At 35.6% G+C, this 14,739-nt stretch overlaps 1 protein-coding gene across 3 annotated transcripts in view; it reads left to right on the forward strand.

Annotated features, from left to right (window-relative positions):
- UBP14 (ubiquitin-specific protease 14) overlaps window positions 1–14,739 on the forward strand; it is a 145,868-nt gene that overhangs the window by 40,635 nt on the left and 90,494 nt on the right. For all 3 annotated transcript variants that reach the window (XM_089787971.1, XM_089787979.1, XM_089787988.1), the window contains exons 7-11: window positions 4,140–4,273; window positions 4,387–4,443; window positions 4,583–4,660; window positions 5,196–5,250; window positions 5,344–5,385. In XM_089787971.1, coding sequence (XP_089644097.1) covers window positions 4,140–4,273; window positions 4,387–4,443; window positions 4,583–4,660; window positions 5,196–5,250; window positions 5,344–5,385 — 366 coding nt within the window. The remainder of the gene's footprint in view (window positions 1–4,139; window positions 4,274–4,386; window positions 4,444–4,582; window positions 4,661–5,195; window positions 5,251–5,343; window positions 5,386–14,739) is intronic.

Genomic DNA, 14,739 nt, shown 5'->3' on the forward strand with positions numbered 1-14,739 from the left:
ATCGCCAAAAACATTGGCATGCTTATCAAGTGTCTCCTGGATATCCGGTGGATTACTCTTTATTTGAGGCTCCTATGGGGCTGGCATAATGAAAAACTCTACTGCCCACTCTATGTCATTATGCTGAAAAAGTCTCTACATTCTCCTTAGGGAGACTACTCTGCAACTCCCATCGGAAAGTCCTCTGAGTGCAACAGTTCTTCCTTCATGCTGGAATCTCATCTCTAGTTTTGCTAGGTTGAGTGTGAACTCAACTAGTGAGGCCATCCATGTCATGCCAAGGATGACATCATAGTCTCCTATGTCTACCACATAGAACTCATCCTCCAACTCATAGCCATCTCCAAACCTGATGTGAAGATTAGATATCTTCCGATTGCATAATAATTTCTCACCATTAGCTACCATGACTCTAAACCCAACATGCTCCTCAGTCTGTAAACCTCTCATGGCTACTAACCGTGTGGCTATGAAGTTATGTGTAGCCCCAATGTCAATGAGAGAGATCACTTTCTGCCCCTGGATAGTACCCTTGACCCTAAATGTGATCGCCTTTTGAGCCCTTGTTAGTCGTGTCAACGACTTGTTATCCTTAGGAATGATGTTCTCCTCTGGAGTGCTACTCTCATCCGAATTAGAGTGCTGATCCTCCCCCTCTGACAGTGACTCCTCCGCTGAAAAATACTCCATTTGATTTGCCTTAGCTTTGAGAGAGCACTTATGAGATAATTCCCAAGGCTCTCTACAATGAAATCACAACTTCTTCCTCCTCAACTCATTCAGGGTGTCATATCCAACTTCCTATTATCCCCTTTTGGTTGTACATCCTGGTAATAAAGTTTTTTGTCCTTATTCTTATCCTTCTTCGTATGTGAATCCCTAAGCTGAAATCTGATTTTAAAAGAAGAAGGTGCTAAGTCACGAGCCTTCTTAGTGGCCTTCTGTAATGTAGCCGAGTCATGCCCCTTGACCCAACCCCTTAAGGGATCTGAGAGTCCATCCATAAATAGCACTACTAATCTTCTCTCTGAAATATCTATAACCAACACAGCTAACCTTTGAAATAAACTGATGTATGTCTCAACTGATCCTTACTGCTTGAGTTGTGCAACTCTTTAAATTGTAACTCAAGATCTTTGGTATCAAATCTCTCTATGAGTCTCTCAGTGAACTCCTCATAAGTTGTGATCTGATTATGCCCCAAGTTTATCATGCCATGGTGCCACCACTCATGCATTGGGCCATCTAAATGAATAGCCACATACTTGATAGCCTCCTCCTTAGGCATCAGATTCAGTTAGAAGTATCTATCTACCTTTTGCACCCAAGCTCGTGCAGTCATCTTCCCTGAGGCATCATAATAAGGTAAAGAAAGTTTTCCAACTTTCTTTCTCAGCTCAAAGTTTTGATTTCTCCTTTTGCTCAGGGCATGTGTCTTGTCCTGAAGTCCATATAATCTTTGAGGGAAATATCCACCTGAAACTCCAGTCCACTAGCCTCCTAGTCCCTCCTGAATTGACCCTATAACTCGGTAATCTGTGGTTTGTTTACTGGTTGAACCAGATCTCTATGTGGGAAGTGGGTAGAGGTCTCGAGATCGTTGTCCGAGCTAGGCGTGCAACATGTCTAAAGTTATCAGCCTCATTCGCATTGTTGCCATGTTTGTTATTGTTACCATTAATGTTATTCTTAGGACCATTGTTGTTGCCTTGGCCTCCATTATTGTCATTGCCCCTATTTCTATTGTTTGCATCACTTGGATTAATCTTAATGCCCATTTGTCTAGCCATAAGCTGCAACATCATATCCATTCACCTATTTTGCTCCTGTTGCATACATTGCCCCTCCTCTAACGTACAAAGTAACCATCTGAACATTACCTCCTCTTGATTTGGACCGGCATTCCTACCTTCACCTAGTCCTGTATTCCTGTCATCTCAGTCACTCATACTGTTGTCTTGTTCAAAGAATATCTCCTCTGTGTTTGTATGACTTGATTCTATGTTCACCTGCACGGATGAACTAGATTGCTCGCTCTATGAGTTTGAATCTTTGTTGTCTTGTTCTGGTATGACAAACGTTAATGGTCTCTGTCACATGCTCAAACATACATTCTAAACTTGTTTTATTTCTGACTTTAGTGTTTTGACATTTTGTCAAACACTTTTCCCTTTATCCGGTTGTTCCAAATTCCTTGTAAGGCTTCCATAAGATGACGGGACTTAAAGCTTTGATACCACTGTAATGGACACCCTAGAATTGCCCGAAAACTAAACCAACTGCTGATAGGAATTTAGTCAAATGATTTGCATCCAACTTTTAATTTCTCCGTTAAATGTTTTATGGCTATGGAAATAAAATGTTTGTTTGTTTTTATGTCTTTGCATAGATTTGAAACCACATAATATGAACAAGAAGAAATTTATAATGATATGCATACTGAAGATTGAACTACTGCTGAAATAATATTAATTTTCAGCTAATAAAATCAAATACATAGCGGACTTTTCAACTCACTAATTACTCCAGCATTATAGCATAATTTTTCAGTAATGACTTCCCATCTTGCTGCTACAGTAATATGAATAGTGCCGTGCTACAGTAAAATCCGCCTTCAATCATTCCAAGACTCTCATAAACTCATCCCTTCACAATGGCATAAGCATCGGACAAGAAGCGTGAATGATATGAGTGAACACCCAATCCGCATGTAGCTGGAAATGCTCCCAATCTGCCTGTTAATGACGCTGATAGCAGTAAATTCCAAAGGCCAAATCCCAAGGGAATGACGTCTAGAATGTCAGAAGAGAGGATAGATGTCCTCTAATGCCAAGAACAGATCCGCAACTCACACATCAATTTTCTTCTCATGTTCCACTTGTTGAATGAAGCCACTAACGCTTCCTTTTATTCTTTCTCCAAGAGTCGATTCAACTCACATGAGCAATATGGGATAAAAGATGTGCAATATAAAACATATTAAAATAATCACTTATGTCTTGCTTAGGCACCCCTTTTTGATTTGCACACATTGCCATAAAATTCAATATTAAAGTAACACTTTAATATTTTACAACTAAATTAAATGTTACTTTAATAATACTTCAGGCATTAAAATATATTAGCTATTGGACTCCGAATAGCACGAGTGATAGCTCATCGAAAAGCCCTCACTGAGTAGCATCAAATTGAATCACCAAAACTAGCCTCCATTGTGTCTTGTTGACTTACTAAAAATAGTTAAGTATGCCTGAGACTAAGTAAATCAATTCCGTTTTGGCCTAAATTGAAGATGACTAGGCCAAAACACTCTAAGATCCCTTTAAACCCTTTGTTAGCCCTCAGGACCATGTAGAACTAGGCTAACACGCACACACTTGGTCAACTACTAAAGTGGGGACATTACAAAATGCTGATTAATACCCATTGTCTGTCGCCTTTTGCTTGCATTACCAATGTATTTTTGTCCAAAGAAACCTCTTTTCTTGTGTTAGTTCTTCTAGTTGAAACCCTAAATGCACCTGCATTTTCCTTCTGTCTTTCTTCCGACCTATGTTTTCATTCCATCGACAATTTCATGCTCAACTAGTGCATGAATCATAGATTTTTTGACAAAAAATCACCCTGATTTTTAGCAAAAATCGGACCTGAGTTTGTGTGATAATATCGTTATGTCTTCTAACTCGCGATATGTTGTATTTTCAAAATATATCTGCAAGTTTTTCAACTATTATTATATTATTTTTAATTTGCAACTACTCTTTAATATATTAGAAAACTAATAAGAGGTTATGTTTGACAAAAGTTGGTGTGTATGATTATAAAAATATTTAAGAAAATATATTTTTCAAAATGTTCGATAAATTTGTTGAGTTATTGCCTATTTTTTCCTTGGGTTTTTGCCGAGTCCAGAGTATTTGAAGATTTTGAGCCAGCCGAGTTAATGCAACTGTGATATGTACAGATTGAGTTTCTTAATCTTGATTTTGGATGTATTTGTTTGTTGTTTATGACACATTATTTGTTTAACCAATTCATGATTAAATGAATATTTGCAAGTAATTTGAGCTTTTGGATATTTTCTTGCTTTATTCTTCTCTATAAAATTCAAATTGAAAGTGATACGATCATGACTTCAGACGGAGTTAACAACTGCTGAAAGAGAGCTCGATCAGAATACAAACTTTGATTGGAACCGTATTCAAGAAAGTGGCAAAGAATCAGAGGCTCTATTTGGGCCTGGATACACAGGACTAATCAATCTTGGGAACAGGTCTCATTATTTAATTATTTTGATTTGATTGTACCATGCTTTGTGGCTGATATAAGTAAAGTTTTATTTAAAAATCTATATTATCATGCTCATTATTGTTTTTGATTCTATAGCTGCTACTTGGCATCTATCATGCAAACCGTATTTTCTACAAGGGATTTCATGTCACGGTAAGTAATGTTTGTTGTGCAGTATTCTGCCCTTCCCCCAGGTATTGGTTTTAACAAATTTACCACCTTGTTTTACGTAAGCTGCTTAATATTATATATTTGTGATGTTAATTTTTGTATTTATCTTGATTTTGGTCAGCTATTTTAAAAATCAAAACTTGAATGAAGCATTTGAAAGGGCTCCTGCAGATCCAACTGTGGAATTGAACATGCAGCTGTAAGTCACACTTATCATGGCGCTATCGCTAAACACAAGAAATTTTTAGTGATATTTGGAAAGTGAAGTGCAACTATATAGGTTCTTAGAAAATTGAGCATGTGCAATTGATTGATTCTCACGGTTGCATGGCATATGGTTGTGATGCCAAAGCATTTCAAGAGATCAGTTTACTTTCAAACTGGCTCATAGCATACCAAGATCCATTGGAAATGCTCTGCCATGGGCAAGGACATGCTTATGCTTTGATATCAACAGTTTAATAGCAATTGCAATATGGCCATTTTGCATCAATTTATAGTCATGCATTGATCGACAATGTTTCTAAATCACTTTTTATACATCACTTCTTTTGTATTATATATTTGTAGATTTGAGCTCCTGTGATATTTTCTAGCTTGGCAAGGAATATATTTGCTTATTTATGTTGAAAACAAGCTTGCTACTTCTGTCTATGAAATTGAAAACGTGCACTTGTGTGCTCTTTTCTTGCTGATTCATTTGTGAATTGTTTCTTGATGCTCACTTTTATCAGAGTAAAGCTTGGACATGGGTTGTTGTCTGGAAAGTACTCCTCTCCAGTAGAAGAGGTATTTCTTATGATCCTAATCACTTTCTTTTGCTTTCCTGTGGGGGAGTACATCTATTGAGAACATTTTCAAATTTTGATTTGGTTCAATCAGGATAACAACATAGAGATTTCGGAGAACATGACTCCAAAACCAGTAAGTTCTTGCTCTTTCCTTTTGTGAAATCCAAAAGCTGATGAAGTTCTACGCCAAACAGCAATGAAATTCTGTTTGGGTACATATTATACCTGAAGATCCAAAGCTTGCAAGGAGTCAAGTGTAATTGTGAATACAAATCAGTTTTGTATGCATTTTTCTTTCATTGATAGATGACATAAAGAAAAAATTTCAACCACAATAAGTGATGCCATCGTTATCATCTGGAAAGCCTCATTGTATATTGAAATTCTCTTGAAGAGGGCGATGAAACTAGTCTTGCTTTATTATTTAAATGAATTTATCTGCATTAATCTATTTTTTCAAATCTAGTTTTGCTCTATCATTTAAATGAATTTATCTGCATTATTCTATTTATATATTTGTCTGTTTCTTATTCACATTCAAGATACCTTATCTCAAGAGCTCTAGCAGGCAAGTGTATTTGACTGAGTACTACTTACGTCAATATTTTTTCTACCAGCTTCTTACATGAATTAGATAACTGTGAGTCCCTAGAATTAAGCTAGAAAGGGAAGGGCTCATTTTAGAAAACCAATTAGATATATTTGAAATTGCCATGTTGCTCCATACACTATTTAATTTGGATCCGTTTGTGAGCTTGAGAGGGATGTTGTGGAAAGATTCTTCAAAACATGAAATATGACAAAGAATGAAGCATGATAGTTGTAGATTAGTGTACAGAGGTTTCAGATGGTTCTGTGGTGATTTTGATTCCTTGGAGTCAAATGTAGTGAAAAAACTGATAACAAAAAGAAAAATAATTGAATACAAGGAGAATTCTGCAAATTACATGTTTGTGGCACAAGGTGATGGACCATGGTTGTGTAACTGCCAGATGCAAACTGTGGAAACGAAGACCAGATTCAGTCGAGGGTGGCTGCAGAACTGCTGTGGAAGGATTTGCTGTATTTGGCAGATTTGCCTTGTCTAACAATTTTACCAAAGGAGCTGGACAGCTAGATGACAGATAATGAATGATATAATGTTCTTTGGCATTTGGGCTTTTTTTCAGGATGCTCTGTTGTAAGTGTTAAAAAAACTGCAACAGCTCACTGAATAGTGTTAAAAATACTATATCTTGGTTGAGTGAAGAGAGAGTTGTTCTTAGTGAATTATAGAAAATTGCGAGTGTTAGAATTTCGTTTTGCAGGTACTTTACTGGTTGACATATAGCTTGTAATTGTATGAGAGATAGTGGCTAGATAAGCCTGATTTCCTTGTACTTTTGCAGTTTCTTCTGGTATATGATTCTCTAGAATGATCTCATGTTTGTGCATGCTTTCTTGTAATGTGTAAGTTCTTTCATACTCATTACATGTTTTCAGATGTCTCTGTGAGCTAGTAAACATTTCATTTGGTGCACAATTTTTAACTGTTTTCTAAAATTCTAAGCAAATAGAGGATAGAAATAATGCCAGCTGAGCTTTGCGTTGGTGAATAAATAATGGACTGTATAGGAATTGAGGATCAAAATTTGTACTAGAGCAAATGAAGGAACAAAATTTCTAAATTTGGAAGGCTTTTTTAATTTATAGGAAAGCCTGTTTTGTTAGAGAAGACTATGGATTCATGGATGTTCAAGATTGTAGCTGCGATTATATCTGATTTTGCCATACGTTGAAATAAAGATAATGTTGTGTCAACAGCTGGAGAATATATTTATAATGAATATTATTTGGAGAGACGTGTCAAGAGAAGAGTCGTGCATTTGGAAACATGAAGAATTAAAGAGACCTTTGAGTGTAATATGAAGGGTCTCTGAACTATATATATGTGATTGCTTTGTGGGTTATACATAACACATCAAGTGGAAAGCATGTACTTGTGGATTTATTATCAAGAAAAGATATATTTTTCTGGTGTGGCTGGATTTTTGCCTTCAAGCTGAACGGTTATCCCAGGATAAATATCTTATGTTTTTGTACTTATTTTTGGTCTTCTTTGTTGCTGTTTATCATTATTTTTGGGTTTCATCTTAACAATAGAAGCATAATCTAGTGTTCATATGCTACTATTTAAATGTTCAGAACAGATTCCAATTATTTCTTGATGCAAATTGATTGCACTAGTCACTGTAACTTTTGGAAATAAGGTGAAACATTCACTGCTCTTCAACCTTTGAGCATATAAAATGATAAGACCTAGCACGAGTAACTGATGTATATCACTATTCATATGGATTCTTTACATGGAACTAGGCTAGTGATGATCAGCCAGGGATTAGTCTACCTTCATTGACTATGAGAAGCCTATTTAAAGTACCAAATGGTTGTCAAATAGAGTACTGCCATTGACAACTACAATTAATTAGTGCCACAACTACCTACAAGCCAAAAAGTAATTAATACATAGGTGAGTACAATCTCTCTCTCTCTCTCTCTCTCTCTCTCTATATATATATATATATATATATATATATATATATATATATATATATATATATATATATATATATATATATATAATTGGTCATTCTTGGTGACATACTTAGATTGGCTTCACATCAGTTGATTTCAAAAGGGGACCCTCTTCACCTTGCATTTAGTATTAGAAATTGAAAACCACAAGCTCAATAGCCAAGCAAGGAGGCCCATGAGCATATCAGTCTATAGGGGGTTTGAGCCTGGGGAGCAACAAACCAATGAGCTCATTGACCCAATGAGGGCACAAATCACTCTGTAGCTAGAAATAGAAAAGAAAACTTAGTAAGTAAATCCTATCATTAGCACATGTAAACATAGGGCATTGAATGGAGAATGTACTTGCTAGTGACCATACAATTAATGAATTGTGTAGGAGTGTACAAATACGTTGCAATGCCTAAATGTGTACTTGACTCCAAAAATGCTCTGGAGAATGGATTAATGAACCTAGACTATATATGGCTGAAATAGTTTGCCTATGATTGATGATGGTTGATGTCAGATGAACTATGTTGCTTTGAAATTTGAAGTTCCAATGACTATCATGGTGTTTTAGTGGAATCTACATCTTGAAATCCATATTTCTTCCATATGCCATGAAGTTCACTTTACCCCGATTAACTTCCTATTGTTGGGAATTCCCAATAAGCTTTGGTCCAAGCTTGCTGAAAGCAATATCCATGAACTAGTATTCAATTATGAAGGAGGCTATATAACGACAACAAGCTATTATCATTTTATTTGTGAACACATAATTTTGGTCATTTTTCTAAAATTATTGAATGTGGTGAAGCATGATTGTATGGGAAAATACAATGTGAGTAACATGGAGTGCCATTGCAAAGTGCACACAAATTTTTTGTGTATTTATGAACTTTTTCATGTTTTTGAGGTTTCTTCTCTTTTAAAGCACAATGATTATAATTGTAAAGCCATAGAAGCAAATATCTTTCTCAACATATTTTGGAAAACCAAAAAAGTCAAGTTTGTTGGGATAAAATTAGGCTAGGGTTACACTAAGAAAAGCATAGGACATCACATCTTGGGTGGCATGTCCCCTCACCGCCGATGCCATGGACTCCTAGGAGTCCTCTGACCATCTCATGGACATCTAAGATTCTCTCATGGCGTCTAGTTAGAAATAACCAACAACAGAAAAAAGGTGATAAATTTGCGAAATTATTTTGTAACGAAGGATTTGGAGGCCTTATTTATGCTTCATGGTGCCCTTGAATAGCATGAGATGCATTGCCCTCTGAGCCTTGTGGGGCCTCTATCCTTGGATCCCTATAAAGGGAGCCACCACTAGACCTCATTGGGGGATCTACGCCTAGACTGTCACAAGAACTACCGTTTGACCTTGTTGGCGGCTTTGCCACAATCCCCATAAGGGTACCACGACTTGACCTCAAAATTTCATTCACCATTGTTATTGTTGGTGCAATCATTGCCATGCTTTTTATGTTTTATTAGTTTAAAGTTTTCTTAGCATCCCAAAGTTTCAGTTGTACTTATACTTGGTTTGCTTCCAAAGTTTGAGAACTGTTTTATCCATTGTGAATTTTGAAATGTCAATTCACTCATTGTCATGTTTTTGGTATTAACTAGTTGAAACTTCACATTAGTTTACAATTCCTATGCTTATTCTTTAGATGTCTTTTTATAACTGAATTCAAGTGCTTTATATATTTGCTACAGCCCACACAACCTCCCTGTCATCATCTCCACATCATCCACAAATTTAGTCCCTTGTCCCCCCCATCCCTAAAACCTGTGTACTCGTCAGAAAACTCTGTGGAGCTATGGAAAGATCACAGCCCCTGATTTTTTGATCAGAATATGCTGATTCAAGTTTAAAAGAACTGAGATTACTCACCAAAAGGTTCCAATTTCATTGATGGTAAATCTTGCAAAAAAATGGTCAAAAAACTTGCAGAAATGCCTTGTCCTTATAAATTTCATTTCTTATATTTATTTCAGCACTTAATCAGCAGTGTTGGTGGTGATCAAAGATTTATCGGGAGAACTTTTGATAAACTGAAGATGTATGCTTCCATGCATAGCAGAGCCATGCCCTAGGATTTTTAATATGTACCAATGCTTTTACATCAGATGCAAACCAATGCACAGACTTCATTAATTTATTCAGAATTTACAATCTAAAACATTTTTGTGAATTTTTGAGACACTTATGTTTTGTGTTTAATGAGAATGCCTAGTATTATACAAGCACTTGAAAAAAACATCATTATGTGAATCTTTCGTGTGGACAAATTGAGTTTGCTAATGAGAAAAGTCCTAGGACAAGCTAAAATATAAATGAAGAACTGAGGAGATTGTAACCTGAGAATCATTGGATGAAAGAACTAAATGATAGTGCTCAAGATTAGCTATATAAGGCTATGTGCTAACTGTTAAGAACAAGCAAAGGGTAAGTCATAATAAAATGGGAACACCCTCTTTTTGTTTTAGCAAGTTGGAGTCTTTGTCTTAGGTGGTTTTGGTTGGCAACATTTTTCGTAAGCCTCCAATTTTGGGGTGAGTATGAACAATTTTGGCTTGTTGGGAAGCAATTTTTTGCCTAGGGATTGTGCGAGCACTATGGTGCCACTTTGAGGAATTTTCATAGCCTAAGTCCAAGTGGAGAGTAGATTTTTAGTCCTTGAATGTTTGAGAAATGGTATGAAGTTTGTGAGAGAACTAGGTTCTAGGAAAATTTCCAATCTTCAGAATACTCCCTCCTTGGAAAATTTCCTCTCTTCAGAAATCTCGTTGGAAATTTCCCCACCTCATTTCTCCCAAAAATTTGAAGACTCTCCCTTTGGGAAAAATGAAGTACAAACATTGTAGTAGGCCTTTGTTCGGTGGCAACTTAAGCATTGCAATATTAGAACGATGAAGGCAAGAAATTGATAATTTTTTAAAAGGATTTCCTCATGGGGAAATTTCCCATTTCTCTAATGAAATTTTCATTTAAAAAAATTTCCCCACATTAAATCTCCCAAGTTTTGCCATCCTCTAAGGCATTATTAGAAGATTGTTTTATGGAATGAGGGCAACACCATGAACAAGAATAGAGCAAGGCATTGCCAAGGAATGTTCAACTGAGGAAATTTCAAGAACACCAATTCCTTGGGAAATTTCCCTCATGGGGAAATTTTTCATCTTTGGAAAATTCTCTTCAAAAGATCTCCCTCAAGAGGAAATTTCCCATCTTCGGAAATTTCCCTTGTGGGGAAATTTCTCATTGTCTGAAATTTCCCTCCTAGGAAATCTCACATCTTTTGGGATTTTCCCTAGCCAACTATCAACCTTTGTTAATTACCAAAGCCATCCTACCTCTCCTCAAAAAAATAAATTTGAGAGTGATGAAAATTAGAAATAAAAAATAAAAAATAATAATAAATGGTTTTGGATTGTGACGAGATTAAAGTTTTCCTCATACAGCAAGATGGTTGGTCTTAAATTGGGATGAATTTTGTATATTATCAATTTGATTGTATTTTCAGATTTTTTTCACAAGCTTAATGCTTTTCTCCTTTGTTTTGCAAGGTGAATTCAAGAAGGAGAAGCTAGAGGGCAAAGTGTGTTAATGTTAGTGTAGTTTTAGTCGGATAAAACTTAGTGAATATTTATATATATATTTAACTCATTAATATATTAATATATTAGATATATTATTTTATATTATATCATTATATATATACATAAGTTATTACTATTACATTCTTAATCATGATAATTTGCAAATGTTATTGATAATGAGAGTTAAAAGGGACATGTCCCTATGGAGACATGCCTCTTAACATCATATCCATATGCATCGAGAAGGTGACTTGTAATACATAAAATTGTTATTACAAGTTACATTAAATTCAAAACCTGGGATTTTAACAAGTTGATGATGAAGGCCTCAAAACTTCAAGCAAATATAATAAGGAGATGGTTCAATCTCGAGGACTCAAGTGAGAAGGAAGAATTCATGGTCAAGTTATCAACCCATAAACTCAAGTTGACATCAAGAGAAAATTCTGTAAAGCACAGAGGATCCAACTACATGAGAACATATTCAAGGAAAATTAAGAAATATCAAGTTCATGGGTTCATGAGGATACAAGTGATTCAAGTCAATTCCATGAGGAAATTCCAAAGGATGATGAGGTGGCAATTGTTTGCCTCCTCCAATTAGAAAATTTCAATTTCAAGCACTGTCAATCAAATCATGCCAAGCGTCCTATTTTCTCATTAGCTATTAAAATTAATGTAATTTTCTTATTGGCTCGTAAATTGGTGCCTTCATGTAATTGGTTGTGAATTTGGCTACCCTAATTAGGGTTTATGTTAAGAAATCTCAGGCCTTGATCTTGGCCCTTCATTGTAATGGAACTACTATAAAAGGCCAAGGCCTTTCTCATTTGTAATTCATATATTTTTAATTTAGACATTAGATGAGATGCGATTAGATTAGAGCTAGGAGGAAAGATTAGAGAGCTAGAGTAGGACAGCTAAGGGAGAGACTTGATAAAGTTGTTGCTATAATGCGTCAAAGTAATCGATAATTCATTGTTGGTTCTTCACTGTGAATTAGTTGTTATTGTTTCAGAGTGTTGCATGATTTCCCCAATCTTTCACTTGGAGTAGATTTCTTTTCATGTGGAAATAGTTTAGTTGAATAGAAGTTATTGTGGATGTTTTCTTTTTTGACTCGAACAAATCCAGGCTACTAGTCTCTTGCCAATGGTAAGGGTGCCTTGCCAGGTAAGCCGATGAAAACACTTAACTTCAGTTGATGTTCTATCTTTGGTTTGCATCTAGATGATGGGATTGGACAAAGGATATTGATGTAAAAATCATTTGTGTATTCCTTAGAAGCTTGCACTAGGTTGGTGGAGCTGTTGGTGAGATTACATCTAGTAGAGTCCAAGTCCATCCATGATTCCTTGCTTTCCTAGTCAGAGTTAGAAGTAGAAATAGAAGTCATAAGTTTAAGTTGGAGTGGGAAAATCGGAAAATCAAACTACATTTTCATTACACATTGCAAAGCCAAATCGTTAGAAGTGTAAGAGTTGATATCCATTCAATGAATAGTATAAGTCCCTTTGTGATAACTAGCATATCATATCATAAAACTGAGTGAAGTTCACGAATAAGAAGGAACCTTGAAGTCATTTCATGATCTTACTTTGCAAGCTTAGCATGAGAGATGACCTTATATCAAGAGAGGATTGAATGTTCAGTGTTTCTCCTTGAAACATTAAGTATTTTTTTTTGTATGTTGTAGTGGAATGAAACTCACATCAACAATATTGAGAGTTGATGGGCTATATTAGAGATAGTGGTTAGTTTGGTTGTAATCATGTTGAATGAACACAAGGACTATTGCTCAATACATAACTTAAGCTCAATCGTTACAAGCTACATGAAGTAAAGTAAAAAATTTCTACTGACTTTCGAGAACCTTCTAAAATAATAGCCAAAACATGTTGGAGAAAGCTTGAGTTACTAGCTGAAAAAATGGTGGCAACTGGAAGCATAAGATAACAATGGTTCTGACAAGACTTGTGTGGTAGTGCTTAGTGTAGATGTGGTGATACTAATGTTCCTACTGCTATTGATGCACTGATCCATTCTAATTGGCTTGTAACATGGATGGGTGGCTAATTTTTGGCTAAATTAGCGAAAGTATTTAAGCCATTGTGCTAGTAGAGTTGTCATTCTTTCTCAGAGGAACTTCATGAGGAGCGCACGATGATACTGAGAGGGGTGTGGAGGGGGGGAGGTGAATTAGTATTATAACAACATTTCCAATTTAAAACCTTTATCCAAACACTAACTTCAAATAGTGAAATGAACAATTATGCACATGAACACAATGACCCAATGCGGGAGAAAACTACGACAAACAAATGCCTTTATATAAACTCGTTCTTTTACAATATTCTTTAGGCTCCAACCCCTACGTTTATGAATGCTTTTATATAAACTTGTTCTTTTACAATATTTTGTAGGCTCAAGCCTACTAGAGGCTCCAACACCTACGTTTATGAGGACTGACTCACTGGAAGCTCCAACTCCCAAACTTCGCAAGCACCAACCTATTGGAAGCACCAACCCCCACCAATGTCTTCGTGAGCACCAACCCACTACACACAAATTTCTTTTCCACCCCTTTATTGTTGCTTACTCAACGGATGGCAGACATTTCCCTAGCCTCTTCAAACAGTTCTTCTAGGACTGTACTTGTGCATACTTCTTTTTATCAACCATATTCTTCTCTTTAAATCTGTACACATTACGCTCTTATTTGTTGCTTCTTATTTTATCAAGTATATTTATATCTATTTTGTTTTATTTCTTTTCTCAAATTGTTCATTCAGAGTCTCTCAAATTAAAATATATCAGATATAAATTTACACATATGTAATTTTTATATTCTGCAACTCTTAGCATTTCTTCACCCTTATATCATTTTTATTATTTTTATTCTGTTTTATTGATTATCTTTTCATCTTCTTATTTTTGCACATTCATATGCTGTTTTTCTTCTGCATTCTTTCTTTTTCAATCATCCCTCTTCTCTTGTATTTAATTTCTTTAATCGAAGGAATATGCATATAGGCATTTATTGAAAAGGATGTACCTTTATAAATGACTCTCCTTTTATCAATCGCACCTCTTGGTTTGTTTGATACTGAGTAAGCTAGACTAATTTTCTTAAACTAGTTGCACCTTCCCATTTGTTTATTGTAATCATGGCTTTGATTATGAATTATACTTTTCTTTATGCTGCCTTTTTTCTTTATGCTATCAATAATATGGATACCGAAGAACTTATTTTCTCTGTCAACACTATGCAAAGGGTAGTGTGTGTATGTGTGTGTGTGTGTGTGTGTGTGTGTAGTCTTAT

This window comes from Cupressus sempervirens, chromosome 1, assembly GCF_028749045.1.
Source record: "Cupressus sempervirens isolate cs-2001-9-10 chromosome 1, ASM2874904v1, whole genome shotgun sequence".
Lineage (NCBI taxonomy): Eukaryota > Viridiplantae > Streptophyta > Pinopsida > Cupressales > Cupressaceae > Cupressus > Cupressus sempervirens.